The sequence below is a fragment of the Pelophylax lessonae genome (assembly GCF_965119305.1).
Source record: "Pelophylax lessonae genome assembly, chromosome: 2".
Lineage (NCBI taxonomy): Eukaryota > Metazoa > Chordata > Amphibia > Anura > Ranidae > Pelophylax > Pelophylax lessonae.
Window position 1 is genome coordinate 731,118,695 of NC_138769.1, and position 19,831 is coordinate 731,138,525.

A 19,831-nucleotide genomic window follows, 5' to 3' on the forward strand; every position below is an offset into this window, starting at 1 on the left:
CTGGAACGAATGCCGGCTACTTCCCGAGCCACCAGGACACTTTTTGTGCCCCCTTGGTGATTGACATAGACCCCAGCCATGGCATTGTCTGACTGAATTCATACCGGACACCCCTAAAGACGAATTGTCCAATGATCCAGACAAAGTCTGATCGCTCAGAGTTCCAGTACACTAATCGGCAGTCTGGACTCTTCCAGAGTTCCAGACCCCCTGAACACAATGTGTGCCGAGGATGCCTCCCCACCCGGACAGGCTGGCATCCGTGGTGACAGCCGTCTAGTACAGGGGGAGAAAGGATTTTCCCTGTCGAATGTGCCGGTGAACGAAGCCACCTCTAGAGATCGTGGATTCTTGTCCCATTTCACCAGAATCTCTTTTGCAGAGATCTTGTGTGGAACTGTGCAAATTGAACTGCCTCGAAGGTAGACATCATCAGGCCCAGCACCCGCATTCAAGCCCGGAGGGATGACCATCTGCTGGACAACAGAAGCTGAATTGCCTCCTGCAATGTCTAGAATTTTTTCAGAGGAACAAACACTTTGGGTGAGGCCGAGTACAGAGTTAGACCCAGATAGTCCAATTTTGTGGATGGAACCAGAGCAGACTTCTGAAGGTTCAGAATCCAACGGAAGTCCCTCAGCTTCCGCAGAGTAATCTCTAAATTGTCCATCAGAGCAGTTGGAGACTCCGCTCACGGAAGAAGATCGTCCAGGTACCCCAGTACTGCGACCCCCCGCTGACGCAACAAAGCTAGCATCGGGGCAAACACTTTTGTGAAGACCCGAGAAGCGGAAGCAAGACCAAAGGGTAACGCCACATACTAATAATGCTCCTTGCCCACAACAAAGCAGAGAAAACACTGGTGACCGGCACATATTGTAATGTGAAGGTAGGCATCCTTGATGTTTATAGAATCTAGAAAATTCCCCTGATGTAGGGACGCCACTACCATGCGAATGGACTCCATTCGGAACTTGCTGTACCCGCACAAAGCAGTTTAGTGCCTTGAGGTCCAGAATTAGACATACCATACCTTACCTTCCCTCCTGGGAACTGTAAAGAGGTTTGAGAAAAACCCCTGAAAACGTTCGGAAGTCGGAAATGGAACAATTACCCCTTGAAGTAACAAGTCTTGCACTGCCCCAAAGAGATCACGTAAGCGATCTGGGGACAAGTGCAGGTTGGAAGGGGAGAATCTTTCCGGAGGATAAGACCAAAACTCGATCTTGTAGTTGGACTGAATGACTTAGTGGACCCAATTGTCCTGTACCAGGGAGGTCCACGGATTCGAAAACCAGCGAAGAGGTTCCCCTAAATTTTTGTGGAGGCCCAGCCACAAGTGCACGGATCCCAGCCAGGCAGATGCCTTAAAGAAGAGCGGGGGCTTCAGCTAATCTCACTGGGCCCACCCCCCCAACGGAGGTGCCCGACTCGGCTGCATGGCTTAGAAGCCCGAAAGCAGTAGCCTAAATTTTTGTGGATGCCCAGCCACTTGGGCGCGAGCCCCAGCGGAGCCGAACATTAAGGGGCAGCGGAGGGGAGGGCAGATGCCCAAACGGAGGCTAGTGGCCTCAGCTACCCTCACTGGGGCCGCCCCACATAGCTCCTGACCAGTAGGCAGCAAAGCTGCGGCCTAAATTTTTTGCAGGATCCAACTGCGTGAGGCGCGGATCCGTGGGTGCTAAAACATCTGCTCCCCCAGCCCAACAACTGCAGCAGGGAGCCCAGAGGACACACAGTGATCACCTACATGTTAGAGGGGCTGGGGAAAAGAAGGGGAACCCGAGGGGCCCACGTCCACACAACCCTCCAGGGGAAGAGGGGGGACAGCTACTTACCATACCAGGAACAGGGTGGGCACCGCTCCTGACAAACCACCGCTGGGAATGAGGGTCTGTCGGTCAGGAGTAACGCTGCGACTCAGGCCAAGGCCAGGTCGTATGCGCCCTCGCGAGACATTTAACTCGAGTATACCCCCTGGGACTGACCCATAGGCGTAGTCAAGCTTTTTCCTGTCTAGTGTCCTACTGCTGTAGGGGGCAGTATAACCCAATGGTCAAGAAGATAAGGAGCTGTGTCCATCAATGAACGAAAGAAAAATTCAATTTTAGAGGAACGGAGTGTAGCTTGGATGAGATTTTAGAAGAATGGAGTGTAGAGTGAATTAAAGGTCACAATGGAGTGTAGACTTGGTGAGATCTATGAAAGCAAAGAGTGCACAGTGGATGAGATGTATGAAAGCGTGAAGTGGAATGGGATGTATGAAAAACCAGCAAGTAGACAGTATAGGATGTATGGAAGGGGGAAGTATATAGTAGAAGAGATGAATGGAAGAGAAGGGTGTAGAGAGGATGAGATATATTGACAAGCGGAGTGCAGAATGGAATGGGATGTATGAAGGAGTAGAAAGTAGACAGCATGAGATGTATGGAAGAGAGGAGTGTACAGTTAAAGAGATGAATGAAAGTGCAGAGTGTATCATGAATAAGATGAATGGAATAGCAGAGTGTAGAGTGGATGAGATGTAAGAGTGCAGAAGGCAGACACCATGAGATATATGTAGGAGCAGAGTATAGACTGGATGGGATGTGTAACAGTAAAATATCGATTTGATGGGATATAAGTTAGAGAGGATAAGATGTAGAGAGCATATGCTGTTTGGAGTGTAATGGAAGTGTAGAATAGATTTGATGTGTGGTAGACAGCATGAGATGTAGAGAGTAAAACTAAGTGGAAAGTAGATGTGATGCGTTTTACAGAGGACTCCAAAGTCGATAATAAAGTTGAGTGAAGAGCAGATGAAGCTTGGGTAAAATGAAGCCTACAGTGAATAGGACCTCCTGAGAAGGGAAGTAGAAGAATCTTTGGAAGAGCAGAAGAAGTACTGGATGAGGCCATTAGTGCAATGCAGTAAAGTAGATGAAATCTTCAAATCTGGGAATGAACAGGAAATGGTTTGTATGGAAGTGTGCAGAGTGGATTGACAAATATGACAAGTGGATGAGATTTGTGAAGGTGTGGACTGGAGGAGATGAGACCTTTAGTGCCGGCTCACACTAGGTCGCTCTGACTTAGGGGGCGACCTGTGAAGTCGCGTGCAGCGCGACTTGCACGGACTTGCCCCAAAGTAGTACAGGACCCTTTTTCTAAGTCGGAGCGACTTGTGTCGCTCCTATTAGAACGGTTCCTGTACTACACAATGGGAGCGTGACGGACCACGACTTGTCAGGCTGACAAATCGCGGTCCAAGTCGGATCAATGTGAATGCGGTCTTAGAATAGTGGGCAAAGAAAATATTAACCAGGAAGGGTTTTCTTCTAGTTAAACAGGAACAATGATGTGTGTGAAAGGTACACATCATGATCCACAAAAACAAAGAGAATTGGGCTCAGGGTCATTGACTACTACTGGCCCAGATCACCTAAAGCAGCAGAAATTTTTGTGATCTACACTGCGAGCTGTAAAACGCCAACTGTCAGACTCAGCAACACATCGATCACACACTCTTTGGAACCTGAACAATACTCTACTCACACATCAACACTTGCATTCCCACACAGTACTCCTATCCTTCATGCACACCAACAATGACATATACATAACACACGCAATCACAAATGTACAGACGGGGGGGAGGGAGTCACTGTTCCTCCAGCCACGAGGGTTTGTCACTGGCCGCACTGCTAAGCTTGATGTTAAACTGCTGCAGTGAAGCTTCCAGTTGTTGTTGATTCCCAGCAAAATAGGAGGAGATGGCGTTATGGAAGAGAAGCAGCTGCTTGTGCATGACCTTCACCTGTTCAAAGACAACGAGCAGCATCAATCAAATCTCTTATATCTGTATTATGAAGTCAATATACTGTATTTACTGTTGATTATGGTGAAGTTGGCAGAGGGACTGTTGGTTATGGGCTATCATGGTGACGTTGGACCAGAGTCTGATGGCAATGGAAAGGCCAGTAGAGTACAGTGCCTTGAAAAAGTATTCATACCCCTTAACAATTTCCACATTTTGTCATGTTACAACCAAAAACGTAAATGTATTTTATTGGGATTTTATGTGATAGACCGACACAAAGTGGCAAATAATTGTGAATTGGAAGGAAAATGATAAATGGTTTCAATGGATGCGATTCCCAAAAAGCTTTGTAGTTGGTTTAGCCAACATCCCTGGGAGAATATTTGGAAAGAGTTTGGTGCCTCAGGCCAAGGGGGGTGGGACTTTATGGGCTTAATAAAACAAAGTTGTATAAAACATATACAGTTTATTGAATAATGAATAAGAACAAAGTAGTGATGAAAATACTTGTTCGTGTGTGGGTTATAGACCCATAGGTGATGGTGAATCGAGTAAGGGAATATCTTGGATTTCCTACGCCTTTCGGCATATAGGGTAAGTTGCCTTTATCAAGGAAAGTTTGTCCACCATATCTGAAAATATATAGTAGATAAACGGTCAATAAGTATTATGCTTCCCGTGGATAGTTTCCATTGGTCGCATAATTTGATACATACTTGTTAGATATGTGCCTGATTCTGAAACCTGGTGGTCTAACAAGTATGTATCAAATTATGCGACCAATGGAAACTATCCACGGGAAGCATAATACTTATTGACCGTTTACCTACTATATATTTTTAGATATGATGGACAAACTTTCCTTGATAAAGGCAACTTACCCTATATGCCGAAACGTGTAGGAAATCCAAGATATTCCCTCCCTGCAGACCCCACTCTGAATCCATAGGCGTGGACTGACAGAGAGAGATATACCATATTGTCACCATATCACTGTGTCACCAACTTTCTTACTCGATTCACCATCGCCTATGGGTGTATAACCCACACACGAACAAGTATTTTCATCACTACTTTATGTTCCTATTCATTATTCAATAAACTGTATATGTTTTATACAACTTTGTTTTATTAAGCCCATAAAGTCCCACCCCCCTTGGCCTGAGGCACCAAACTATTTCCAAATGATAAATGGTTTTCAAATTTTTTTACAAATAAATATGTGAAAAGTGTGGCTGCATTTGTATTCAGCCCCCCTGAGTCAATACTTTGTAGACCACCTTTCACTGCAATTACAGATGCAAGTCTTTTTGGGGGATGTCTCTAACAGCTTTGCACATCTAGAGAGTAACATTTTTGCCCGTTCTTCTTTGCAAAATAGCTCAAGCTCTGTCAGATTGGACAGAGAACATCTGTGATGAGCAATTTTCAAGTCTTGCCACATATTCCCAATGGGATTTAGGTCTTGACTTTGACTGGGCCATTCTAACACATGAATATGTAAAGAATGCCTCTTAGGGGGAAAAGTGTCGGGTGGAGTCACTACGTACCACCTTGTAGGCGAAGCCGCGGCTGTGTGGAATATTTGCTTTTCTTTCTAAACGTCTTTTTTCATGCAAGTGCAGTGGATTTTTTAAATAAATGCTGCTTTTATATACTGCACCATGAAGTCTTTTTCTTCCGTTGTCCTCCTTATATGAGAGAACCTGTGGTGGGATGTGTTTCATGGATCCAACAGCTACACGGGATACAAATAACAGGTGGAATCCCAATCTTACGAGGAAGGAGTGCCTAGAATATAATTGAGGAGTGGAACATTTCCGTCGGCTGATATCATTGAGAGGGAATTTACTCTTTATAACCTGAGATCCAATCCTTCTGGTAAGAAGCATGTATTGGTGTGGGGAGAGCACCTGGTTGAAGCACTTTTGTTTGTGAATCACTTTTCACTGATTAAGCACAGATAAGCTGGACTATTTCACTGTGGACTGGATTAATATATTTATTTTTTTGTGATTGATTTTTTCAATGATTCATTATGGATATGATTTTGTATATGTGTCACTCACGAATAAATGATAACTAGGTTGCACACTTCTATATTTTAAATAAGACATGAATATGCTTTGATCTAAACCATTCCATTGTAGCTTTGGCTGTATGTTTAGGGTCGTTGCCCTGCTGGAAGGTGAACCTCCGCCCCAGTCTCATGGCTTTTGCAGACTAACAGGTTTTTTTCTAAGATTGTCCTGTATTTGGCTACATTCATCTTCCCATCAACTCTGACCAGCTTCTCTGTCCCTGCTGAAGAAAAGAACACAACATGATGCTGCCACCACCACGTTTCACGGTTGGGATGGTGTGTTCAGGTTGATGTGCAGTGTTAGTTTTCTGCCACACATAGAACTTTTCTTTTAGGCCAAAAAGGTTATTTTTGTCTCCTCTGACCAGAGCACCTTCCACATTTGTGGCGCCCCCCACATGGCTTCTCACAAACTGAAAAGGGACTTCTTATGGCTTTCTTCCACCAATGGCTTTCTTCTTGCCACTCTTCCATAAAGGGCAGATTTGTGGCGCGCACGACTAATAGTTGTCCTGTGGACAGATTCTCCCACCTGAACTGTGGATCTCTGCAGCTCCTCCAGAGTTACCATGGGCCTCTTGGCTGCTTCTCTGATGAATGCTCTCCTTGCCCGGCCGGTCAGTTTAGGTGGACGGCCATGTCTTGGTATGTTTGCAGTTGTGCCATACTCTTTCCATTTTTGGATGAGGGATTGAACAGTACTTCATGAGATGTTCAAAGCTTGGGATTTTTTTTTATCACCTAACCCCACTTTAAACTTCTCCACAACTTTATTCCTGACTTGTCTGGTGTGTTCCTTGGCCTTTATGATGCTGTTTGTTCACTAAGGTTCTCTAACAAACCTCTAAGGGCTTCACAGTACACAGCTGTATTTATACTAAGATTAAAATACACACAGGTGGACTCTATTTACCAATTAGGTGATTTTTGAAGGTAATTGATTCTACTAGATTTTAGTTAGGGGTATCGGAGTAAAGAGGGCTGAATACAAATGCATGTCACACATTTAAGATATTTATTCGTAAACAATTTTGAAAAACATTTATCATTTTCCTTCCACTTCACAGTTATGTGCCACTGTTGGTCTATCAAATAAAAATAAAATACATTTACATTTTTGGTTATAACATGACAAAATATGGAAAATGTCAAGGGGTATGAATACTTTAAGGCACTGTAATCGATATATTATATTGAATGATTGTCATTGTAAGACTGGCAAAATGGCTGGTGGTCTTGTGGAGTTTAGCACAGAGTAATTTTAAAGTCAATACCATCAACAGTAGCCATAGGTCAGTGGGGCAACTGGAGGTCATGGTGAGGTCACCAGACTGACTAGTTATCATGATCAGCAAAGAGACTCGTGGATCAGTTGGCTTTCCTGGTGAGCTCAGCAGTGTGATAGGCAAGCATGGTGAGCTCAGCAGGGCAACTGGCTGTCATGACTAGTGGTCCTAACGAGTCTGGCACTAGGTAATGTCATGGTGAGGTCCTTACAGTCAAATATGGCCATGATGAGACCAACAGAGCAACTGGTGGTCATATTGAGGTCAGAATGGTGACTGGCAGTCATGGCGAGGTCAGCAGTGTGACTGGCAGTCATGTTGAGGTCTACAGAGCAATTTTGTAATTTTAAGGTATTGGTGAGGTCTGTAGAATAACTGACAGTCATAGTGAGACCAGTAGAATGACTGACAGTCACCGTGAGGTCAGTAGAATGACTGAGTGTGATGGGGAGGTCAGTAGAGCAACTGGAGGGCATGAAGAGTTTAGCAGAGCTACTGGCAGTCATGGTGAAGTCAGTAGTAAAGTTAGTTGTGATTGGTAGGGAGGCTGAACAATTTGGGGTAAATTAGCCATTTCTAAAGTGAAAGGAGTTTTTCCCATTACCTTATTTTCCTGCAGGAAGCGCAGTTTAATGGTTACATCTCCTCGAAGCTTCTCATATTTGTTACGATGTATCTGGAAGTTTTGTTGGGCGAACTCAATGCGGCACAAGGTGGCTGCATCCCGTGGACCCAGACTCAGCTCCTCCAAGTCAGCTCGATAAGCATCAAATTCAAGTCTGTGAGACACAGAATTCAGAAGATGTATATGATGAACCTATTGTGAATATTCTGTAGTGTTCAAGCAAATTATCAATAGGAACCACAGAGTTCACCTAGAAGTAATTTGGATGTATATTTGGGATTGCATATGCAAACTGTCCCAGACCGAAACAGCCCCGGTGTAATTTTTCTTCCAGTCCATTACTGCTCTCCATTGTTGGGGCACAAGTAATTATGGTGTGACCATCTGTTACACTTTTGTATGAATGGGTGGATGAAAGGGTAGCACAGTAGCCAAATCAAAAAGGTATTCACATGTCTCATTCCATCCCATATCCCAAAAATAAGAGGATTCTTCCTTTCAGGAGACTGGATGGAGCCATAGATATAATTTCTTTATGATCCAAACAGCTAAAATGCACACTCAGAACCGCTGGTGAATGGTGCACATATAGTGCAATATTATAGAGCCAGCACATATAGTGCAATATTATAGAGCCAAGTATTCCATGTTGCAAATCGCTTTTCCGGTGTTTTGGCCATCATCCGTGCAGTGTATGGAAACCATGGCTTAAAATGGAGTACATATGTAGCCCAAAACAATGAAAATGATAACGTTCAAATGCCCCCCAAGCCTGTGTCAGTCAAATCAGCATATGAATAGACTGGTGCAAGACAGACAGGATCGGCTGCTCGGGCTATAGTGGACTTCAACAAAATGGTGGCAGTCTACACACAGACAGACTTCCTGCTGCATAAACGTGAATGAGATGGGTAAAAGATGGCTTCAGCTCCTGTTTTCCAGCTGTAAAGAACTCCTCAGGCGCATTTTGCCCTCTTTTGGACCTAATTGTAGGGGCCAACGTGTCTGAGGAATTCTCTACAGGTGGAGAACCTCTAATTCTCTTATTTTTGGTATTTTGGCATTGAATAAAATAAGAGAATACCTTGAGTTCTAAGAAGATATTATGGTGCTACCCTAAAAAACCTTTGTGTTTATGAAATTATGGTCATCATATTCAGCTGTGTCCCAGTAATGGACTGAAATAAATGTTACACATGGAAGACAAGTTATGTACTCGTGTTTATGGGAGCACCAGTGTATTGCTCCAATGTAACCATGCACAGCAATTCACATCTATGGGTGGCTTTATGCAGCACCTGGGCTTTCTGTGTGGGGGAAACATACTGGAATTTACATTGGATGGGTTTAGAGGTCGGTGTGCAAGAGGCCTAGTTAGAAATTTACAGCTTATATCAAACCATTTTTGAAGGAAATAAAAATATATGGTTCAAAGTTCAAAGAAGGACTATCTCTCTAAAATAGGGATACCTATGAACTTTGGGTTCAATAGTTATCTGGACGTTACCAAAGGAACAGATACCTACACCTAAAGAGGATTTAGGAACCAGCCTGCCATCCAGTGGTTAAAATGACAAAACTGCTATCCCTTAAAAAAGTCAAAAATGTATTTAGCAATACCAGCGGCTCATCTTACCTAAAGTGTATTTAAAACCCTAACAACAACCTAATCTTATTTTCTTCTGTCTTTAAATATACCAAGGGAAGTGTTTTGTAATATATGTTTGATAAGTGCAAAAAATAGTTCCTGCCAGAAAGCCAGTGAGTTGATAACTTACTGTGTTGCACGATTATTAGTTATGTAAAAAAAAATTAAATGTAAAAATAAGCTAAAATACAGAAAGAGAAATGATCCTGAATTTATAAAGAAAGGAATTAAATGCCTTGAAGAAAGAAAAGACATAATTATCCTCCCAGTGGATAAAGGTGGGGGGATCGTGATACTAAAAAAGGAGGAGAATGAGAAAGATAGGGAGAATTCTGGATGATGAAAAGACCTACAGGGTGTTAAGAAAAAATCCAGTGAAAGAATTTAAAAAAGAACTGAAAGATTTTATAAAGAAGGGCAAAAAGTGTAAAATCCTGAACAAAAAGGAGGCCGAATATTTGGAACCATCTGCATGTCGAACACCTCTAATATATTATCTTCCTAAATTACATAAGGACAAAGACCATCCCCTGGGAAGACCAATCGTAAATGGGATAGATGGATTATGTGTCAGATTGGGAGAGTATATTGATTGTCAAAATTAAACCCCCTGTTGGAAAAAAAAAAAAGAAGCTTTTCTAAAAGACTCCAAACATGATACAAATATTAGAGAATCTGAAAGTCGATACGTGTAAACTAGCCACAGCTGATGTTCACTCACTGTACACAATTATAGGCCATAAGCAAGCACTAGAAGCAGTGAGTTGGGCTCTTGGTCGCTTCTCAAACTATAAAAGGAAACCCAAGAAGTTTATTTTAAAATGCCTAGAATTTGGGCTTACCGATAACTATTTTTGGTATGGACCTAAATACTACCAGCAGATGATAGGATAAGCGATGGGAGCAAAATTAGCACCGAGCGTCGCTAATATTTTTATGGCAAAATGGGAATATGAAACAATTTTTGCAAGGCCACCACCAGAGCTGAAGTGTTATGAGAGCTTCATAGATGACATAGTGCTTGTTTGGAAAGGAGATCAAACAGAATTCGAAGAGTTCAAACAACGACTTAATGCCAATGAGAAAAATATCGTGCTGGATTGGAAAGTAAGTGATAGGGAACTGGAGTTCTCAGATCTACGGATATAAAACAAAAAAAAAAAAAAAAAACGGGAGAGGATTTACACACATACATTCTTTAAGGCATGTGATGGAAATGGTTACATACCTAGAGATAGCTGGCTGTCTTTACAAATTATGTCTATTGAATATCCCAAGAGGACAATTTATTTGATTAAAAAGAAACCGTATGGAAAAAAAAAAACCTTTGAGCAAGAAGTTGTTTTTTTTTGTCGAAGAGATTTTCCGACAAGGGATATGACAAACAATATATAGAGGAAGATATAAGAAAAGTAAAAGGGATGAGGACAGAAGATCTAGTGAAAGATAAGGAAAAGACTAGATTTTTGACTTACCATAAAATCCTTTTCTCTGAAGTTCATTGACAGACGCAGCTTCATATCTTCTTAGCCATTGGGTAATGCTCCTCCCTTCAGGAATAGGACACTAGGCAGGAAAAGCTTTCACCCCGCCTATGGGGCTGTCCCTGCAGGCATAACCCTACACACTCTGCTACAGCCCTCAGTTTTGTTGCAGTGTTTAGAAGACAACAACCCCATTCCACTCATAATTAGAGGGACGGGTGCTGCATCTGTCAGTGAACTTCAGAGAAAAGGATTTTACGGTAAGTCAAAAATCCAGTTTTCTCTATCGTTCATTGACAGACGCAGCTTCATAGCTTCTTAGCCATTAGGACGTCCCAAAGCAGTATTTTCATGAGGGGTGGGAAAAACAACGCAAAGAAGAAAGTAATTCCCCAAAGGTTAAACGTAGCCAACCAGGTAACAAGGAGCTCAACCAGGATCAACTGGAGCTTACCTAGAAAAAACATACACCCTCAAAGAGAAAAAAAGATCTCTTTTAAACAGCAGCCTGCAAAACCTTGCAGCCAAAATAGGCATCTGAAGATTCCAACACATCTACCTTGTATAATTTTGTAAACGTGTGCACTGATGACTAACTTGCCGCCTTGCAAACTTGCATCACTAACGCCTAATGGCGAAAAAGCCCAAGAGGCACTCAGTGCTCTAGTAGAATGCGCCTTCAATGGGAAAGGAGGAACCTGACCCTTCAGTGATTAAAGCCCCGTACACACGTGTCGAAAATTGGCAGGGAATTTTCGGCCAACGTCCGATCTGCCGATTTTCGGCTTGTTAGTATGATGCTTCCGACAACCAACTCTGACTTTTCGGCCGAAAAAAATCTGGTGTGCAGGCTATAAAATTTTTGTTGGCCGTCAACACAACGGCCGATTGTCGTGCAGTCAGTACAGATTTCGACAGGGAAAAAACTGATGAGCAAGTCTGGGCATGCTCAGTGAAGAAAAAACACAAAGAAAACAAACCAACACATGACATCACTTCTGAAGTAGAATTTTGTTGGCCGAGAAAATTCGTGTGCAGCCTAGGCACATTCCAACCAACAAAACACAACTTGGACAAAAGTCGGACGATTGGTCGGCCGATAATCGTTACGTGTGTACGAGGCTTAAGCCTGAACCACCGTCTGCCTGATCCATCTGGATATGTTCGCAGCAGACGCAGCCAATCCTTTTTGAGGTCCTTCGTTAAGGACAAAAATAGTCAGATTTCCTGAAATATTTAGTAGCCGCCAGGTAAACTCTAATTGCCCGAACCATATCCAAAGAATGCAAAGCAATTTCCTTGGGATGCTTGGGCTTAGGACAGAGTGAAGGCAGCACAATGTCTTAAATCAAATGGAAATCAGAAACCACCTTAGGAAGAAACGATTGATTAGGTCGAAGTACCACTTTATCTCTGTGGACCATCAGATAAGGTGAACGGCAAGACAACGTGGAGGCGCCATATGACGCACTCCCTGAATAAAAGTGTGAATCTGGGCATGCATAGCTAAAGGATGTTAGAAAAACACAGCCAAAGCCGACAGTTGGTCTTTGATAGTGCCCAAAGCCGAACGCTCAACCCCTTTTTGAAGAAAAGCCAAAACCCTAGCTACCTAAAACAAGCAAGGGTGCACGTTCAATGATTCACACCAATAAATGCAAGATTTCCACGTACGATGATAGATCTTCCTGGCCTTCAACAGTGTAGAGATCAGTACGAGTCAGAAAGACCTCTATCCTTCAATACCTGGCTTTCAACAGCATCGCCGTTAAAGCCAGCGACTGTAAAGCAGGATGGAAGATCGGCCCTTGAGACAGCAGATCTTCCCTGAGAGGAAACCTCCAAGGAGCATCGGCAACCAACCTTACCAGGTCTGTGTACCAAGACTGGCGAGGCCACTAGAATGACCAAAATCCCTTCCACCTCTATTCTGCGCAGCAGCTTCGGCAGGAGTTTCAGCGGAGGGAACGCATAGATCAGCCGATACTGACCCCAAGGAGCCACCAGTGCGTCTGTGGCATCGGCCAGAGTATCCCTTGACCTGGCCACAAGCCTCTGAACCTTCTTGTTGAGTCAAGAAGCAAACAGGTCGACATCGGGTGTCCCCCACCGGACACACAAGAGGTGAAACACCTCCGGGTGCAGGGACCACTCCCCCTGATCCAACACCTGGCGACTCAGGTAATCTGCCTGCCAGTTCTCCATCTCTGGGATGTGCACAGCAGAAAGAGCTGGGATAAACCTCTCCGCCACCTCCCGGGCCACCAGACACTCTTGGTGCCCCCTTGATGATTGATGTACGCCACGGCTGTGGCATTGTCCGATTGAATACGGACCTGACAACCTTGCAGATGAGCCATCCAATGACTCAGGCAAACCTTTATCGCTCTGAGCTCCAAGATATTGATCGGCAGCCTACCATCCAGGATCCCTGGGCGCAGAGTTTCCCCAGCACTCCTCCCCAGCCTGACAGGCTGGCGTCTGTGGTAACCACTGTCCAATACAATGGCAGGAAAGACTTGCCTTGGCGAAGTGCTGACGAGTGAAGCCACCACAGAAGATCAGACTTTGTGTTGCGACTCAACCAAATCAAAGTATCCAAGGATTTTGGATCCTTGTTCCATTTTACGAGAATCTCCTTTTGTAAGGGTCTCGTGTGGAACTGAGCAAAGAGAACTGCCTCAAAGGTTGACACCATCAGACCCAAGGCCCGCATGCGGCAGACCCAAGGTCCGCAGAGAGGACAGATTGTTAGCCAACAGCAAACGGATCGCCCCTGCAATTTTTGCAACTTGTCTGGAGGAAGAAAGACCCACAGAGTCCAGAGTCAGGCCCAGATAATCCAGTTTTATTGAAGGTATCAGGGCAGATTTTTTTAAATTGGTGTTCCAACCGAACTCTTGCAGTGTTCAGACAGTAACAGTCAAGTCGTCCAACAGGGCTGAGTGAGAGTCCGCTCTCAATAGGAGATCGTCCAGGTACCCCAGTACCGAAATCCCCCGTTGGCGCAGTAATGCCAACACAGGAGCCAACACCTTGGTAAAGACCCTGGGGGCGGAGGCGAGACCAAAGGATAATGCCGCAAATTGATAATGCTCCTTTCCTGTAGCGAAGCGGAGAAAACGCTGGTGTCCAGCATAGGCATGTGTAGATATGCGTCCTTGATATCTATGGAGGCCAAAAAGCCTCCCTGGTGTAGGGACGCCACTACCGTGCGAATGGACTCCATTGGAAACCTCTGTACCCGCACAAAGCAGTTCAAAGCCTTGAGGTCCAGGATTGGATGTACTTTGCCATCCTTCCTGGGCAAAAAAAACAGGTGTAAATCAAATCCTTGAAAACGTTCCTGAGAGGGAACCAGCACAATCACCCTTTGCGACAGCAGATCTTGTGCTGCCTCTCAAAGATCCCTTAAACGGTCTGGAGATAGGCGCAGATTGGACGGGAAAGAACCTGTCCGATGGTCGAGACTGAAATTCGTTCTTGTACCCTGATCAGATCAGTTTGTGAACCCATTTGTCCTGAAACAAGGAAGTCCATGATTCCGGAAAGAAGCAAAGACGTCCCCCCCACCCCATAATCGGGTGAGGGTGCCCCTTCATGCAGATAAGGATTTGTCTGCAGATCCGGATTGGCCTGTCTTCGGTTTACCCGACCACTTCTTCTTGGAACTCCCAGAAGACCTGAATGGCTTTCCTTTTTCTTGCGACCCGGAGGTACGAAAAAGACACCTATAAGCAGTAAAAGAAGGCCCCCGCCTAGCACGTGGTGCCTTGCCCTTAGAGGATTGAGAGAGAAGAGTACTGTTCCCACCCATAAGGCCTTTGATCAACTCATCCAGGGAGGATCCAAACAACCTGTCCCCAGTAAAGGAGAGGTCAGAAAGAGCCTTTTTGGAAGCCTGGTCCACAGACCATCTTTTTAGCCACACCATGCCTCTAATAGCAATCCCCACCAGTGGAGCCGCATCCAGCGACAATTCACATATATACAGAAGGGCTTGAGCCATTTGATCCAAGAGCTCAATCAGCACCTGGGAGAGCTGTTTCGTCTCCAAGACACCTTTTAGTAACTTCACCCATTCAGTGACGGTCTGTGACACCAAGGTGGTCACAAAAATTGGTTTCAATATTGAGCCCGCAGAGAGAATCATGGTGAATCCATAAAACAAAAGTACTTAACCTTATTTGGTTAGATATAATAAAGGGTGATCTAGATCAATTTTATTTCTTTTTTAGTATTTTTGTGCTTCATTTAGAAGCTATGCGAGTTATATATGGAGTACATGGGGCTATGCACTATTATATAAAACCACTAGATGGGGCTAGTACACACATATATATATATATATATATATATATATATATATATATATATATACATACATATATACACACACACACACACACACACACACAGAGCATGTGAAAAAGGCAGCTCCATGTGTATAGATAGCTCACATATTGATACAAACACTGCTTTTTTGATATTAGCAGTAAGGCTATCAGCTTGGAGGATAATAAATATAAGTATATGGTCTGCCTGGATAGCTTGTATAAAGATTAAAAAGATCTGTGAGGCTCCGGTATCATGGCGATGGCAATTTGGCAGTTACCATGGCAACCGGGCTACATAAAAACAGGAAGCGTGATGCAGTCCAGTAGCCTGAACCTTTGAGAAAGCCCATTGGGTGCTACGCGTGAGGTGGGCGGTGACGTAATCACGCTGGGACTGGGTGGAGCTGTGTATGCAGAGGATTTTATTGTTAAATGCTCGTTTTTTTACTTCTGAAATGTGAGTGGATTTTTATATGGAAATAAATACTTATTAGCAATTTGCACTATGGTTCTTTCCTCTTGCCTCCTATATAATTGACACCACGCTCAGAGCCCCAGATTTGTGTACGGCCAGTGGGACCGGTGCCACTTATAACACTGCAAAGCGCATATAGACCTCCTTTAATTAGTGAGCTCCATTCAAGCAGGTGAGAAGACACCCATAGGTGGGGTGAAGGGCACTGTGGTGATCAGAGGCAATTACTGAAGAGTTTCTGGTGTATGGGACAGCAACCTTTTGTTCACAGACATTGAATCATTTATTGATGGATTGTATACAGTATATATAAAAGAAAAGCTGGACTCGCATTCATTTATTATATACTGTATACAATCCATCAGTAAATGACGGACTCGTGTTCATTTATTATATATAGATGATTTTTACATTGTTTTCAGATATTGATTTATGCACTATAATTTCAATGCACTTTATTGAAGGATAGCGCTGCCCTTTTTTGTGACTATTTTATTAGTTATACTGCCCCAGCTATGTTTGTGAACTACAGAAAATCTACCCCCTATATTACAAGGAAGAGGAGACGGGGATGTGTTCTGTAGGCCTAACACACTTTGTCCTATGGTGAGAACGTTGCTCATTCATAGATAGAATAGGGTGGATGAGTGTTGTCACACTAGGACAGAAAGCGTGTTTTGGCAGATCCACTATTTCTGTTCTTGGATATAGATATAGCATCACCTCTGCCTCTGTGTTGATACCCAGAGTGGATCTGTCACATTCTATCCCCGGTTCTGATAGCGCCTACGGCCACAGCAATCACAGCACCCTTCTCCCTCTGCCTGGCCGCAACCTATTAGAGTAGTCTCTTCCCTATCAGAGCCGCACCAGTCACAGAGGTGGCTCTCACTGGGTTGCAGCCTTAACAGGCTCTTCTCTCTATAACGGCTGCCACCTATCAGAGCCACCTCTTTTCTGTCCCTCTGGCCAGCCCATATAAGCTCAGCACAGCTTCCAGCTCATTGCCCAAGCAAGCTAGCTGCCATGCCTCTAAGTGAGCCGCTGGTGATGCACAAGCACTTTTGATTTATCTTTTTGCATAAAGACACTTTTTTCTTCTACTAACATGTGGGGAATCTGAAACCACATAACTGTGCAAGGAGATGAAGGGCTCTTTCACACGGGCGGTGCGCCCGACGGAGCCCGTTCTGCTCAGCTGGGGGATCGATCCGCCGATCCCTGCTGAGCAGGTGGATGACAGCTCCGTCTCCACTCTGTGTGCAGAGACTGAGCTGTCAGATCCCCGCTGTTCTCTATGGGGAGATTGGATGAGAACGGATCGCCTGTCCGTTCCCATCTGATCCTCCATACGGATGGAAGATAGGCTTTCCATCCGTCCGGATTTCACGGACAGGATGGGAATCGGAATGCAGCGGGTGTCAGCGGAGATGTCTCCGCTGACACCCGCTGCTACAAAAGGATGCATGGAGCATCCGATCAGGTCCGCCTGAAAAACTGACAGGCGGATCGGATCGCCCGTGTGAAAGGGGCCTATATGAGCTCTTGGAGCACTTTTATATGAACTCTGGAAGACATGTTTAATTAATTGCATTTGTTGGAGCACATTTTTACCCATATGAATTCTGGAACATATGTTTAATTAATTGCAATTATAGCACAGCATACAAAGCAATTATTGCACTTAGCACTTTATATAGATTATCACCATTTTTGTGAATTGATAATGGTTTGATATGCAGTATGATGGTTCATCCTTTGAAATAGTTTTATATTCACAATTGCACTAAATCACTTATGATGAAATTGTAGAAACAGCGCACCATACGGTTATACCTATTTAAATACTTCTTCAGTATTCAAGGAATTATTGAGTGCAGCAGTTTTCTATATCCTGTGGCCAAGCGCAACATTTTAGAGTTTTTACCAGTACTATGACCTGCTCCAGTCCTACTTCCTAGTGCCTACTATACTTCTGGCAGAGGCGTAACTAGTACCTTCAAGGCCCCGGTGCAAGAAACCATGAAGTGCCCCCAGGATCCCTTGCCGGGGCCCTTCCCTTCAAGCCTGGGGCTCTTCCCACTGATCCTGGGGCCCTTTATGATGGTCCCGCAGCGGGACCCTTTCACAGGTTCAGCAGTGGGCCCCCTTCCTGCCATCTTGGGGCCTCCCCACGGTGGTGGAATGCCAGGGCCCAGGCTCAAGTGTGACCTTTGCGATCCTGGAAGTTCACCAGCTGGTGCCAGTAGTTGCTCTACATGCTGCCCCCGCCCCTCCTATCCAGGTGTACAGGGGAGCTGCACAGGCCCCCTGGAGCATGGGGCCCGGTTGCAATTGCAACCCCTGTAGTTACGCCCCTGACTTCTGGACTGTGGTGCTAAAGCAGGGTAAATCTGGAGATTACGACCTAGGTTCATCACACCATTAAATCCAAAACCCAGCAGGGGGGAGTCCCTCTTTTTCCTTGTGTCTTGCTGTCTGAATAGAACGTCTGGTAGCACAATGTTATTGTACCTTTATTCATCAAAATAATCCTGAATGCTCCCAGATACACCAGATACTTGCTTTCGGGGTTGTCAGGACCAGGGGACACACCTCCATACCTTCTGGGAATGCCCGGTAGTCCGGGTACTATGGCAGAAAGCAGCAGACAGGGTCACATCTATATTAGGATCTACCTTTACGGACACGACACCAGTATGCCTATTTTTTGCAAATATTCTGGGGGCCCTGCCACTATGTCAGAAATTGATTCATACTAGTGATCAACCGATATTTTGGCAAATGCAGATCGGCAGATATTGGCCAAAATCTTTGTACATTTAAACATTTTTTTTTATTTTTAATTACTTGACAGGTACTGTAATGGAGGGATCTGGGGGTCTAAAAGACCCCAAACCCCTCCTCTGCACTTAAAAGCATTCAAAACGCCAAGTTTGGCTGTTTTGAATGCTGTCATCTTTTTAATTACATAGCTACATAGTTAGTGAGGTTGAAAAAAGACAGCAGTCCATCCAGTTCAACCTATGATGTGTGTGTGTGTGTGTTTGCTTTTAACCGTACATTGTATACCCCTGTATGTTGTACATTGTATACCCCTGTATGTTGTACATTGTATACCCCTGTATGTTGTGGCCTCTAAGGTGCCCATCTAATAGTTTTTTGAAACTATCAATGTTCCCTGCTGATACCACTGCTTGTGGAAGAGAATTCCACATCCTTACTGCTCTTACAGTGAAGAATCCCTTACGCATTTTAAGGTTAAACCGCCTTTCCTCTAGTTTTAGTGAGTGGCAGCGTGTCTTATTGTATCTCCTTTCTCTGAATAGTTTGTTCCTTATTCTAGGGTCGCCAGTACAGTATTTGTACATTGATATCATATCCCCTCTCAAGCGTCTCTTCTCCAGAGAGAATAGGTTCAGGGCTTGTAGTCTTTCCTCATAGCTGATGTCCTCCATTCCCCTAATCATTTTTGTTGCCCTTCTCTGGACTCTTTCCAATTCCAGCACATCCTTCATGAGGAACTGGACAGCATACTCCAGATGTGGCCGGACCAGAGTCTTGTAGAGCGGGAGAATTAATCTGGCACCTAGTACCCGGAAGTGATGTCATGACATCACTTCCAGGTTTTTACATGGAAACCCGATCAGAGCCGAATGCAGCTTTGATCGGGTCTTCGGTGGCCGTGCAGGCTGGTTGCCCGGGTCTCCCAGTGGATCTGGAGACCTGGGCAAGCCGCGGAAGGGAGGAGACGTCCCCTCCTGCTCCTTGTAATGACAGCCGAGCGGCTTCTCAGCCGCATTGATTGTCATTACAAGACAGCCGACCGTCGGCTATGTACAAGCACTTTTCCAAAATTATCGGTAAGATCGGCCACCTTGGTGGCCGATTCCGATATATCGGGGAAAATGCATATCGGCCCTCGATATATCGGCTTTGCCGATAATCGGTCGATCACTAATTCATACACTATTTAGTGCAATTCAATGGGTCATTGCTTCGAACTGGAAGTCAACTTCAATTTCTTGGGGACAGGTTTTGCAACGTATGGAAGCGATTAAGCTTATGGAGAGGATCCATCACACAGTCCTTGA

The 19,831-nt window shown here is 44.5% G+C and overlaps 1 protein-coding gene across 3 annotated transcripts in view; it reads right to left on the bottom strand.

Moving 5' to 3' along the window:
* Positions 1–3,440: 3,440 nt before the first annotated feature.
* ARFIP2 (ARF interacting protein 2) overlaps positions 3,441–19,831 on the bottom strand; it is a 142,597-nt gene continuing 126,206 nt past the window's right edge. For all 3 annotated transcript variants that reach the window (XM_082244271.1, XM_082244273.1, XM_082244272.1), the window contains 2 exons: positions 7,773–7,947; positions 3,441–3,796 (listed from right to left, as the gene is read on the bottom strand). In XM_082244271.1, the coding sequence (XP_082100397.1) occupies positions 3,641–3,796; positions 7,773–7,947 (331 nt within the window). In that variant the 3' untranslated portion in view covers positions 3,441–3,640. The remainder of the gene's footprint in view (positions 3,797–7,772; positions 7,948–19,831) is intronic.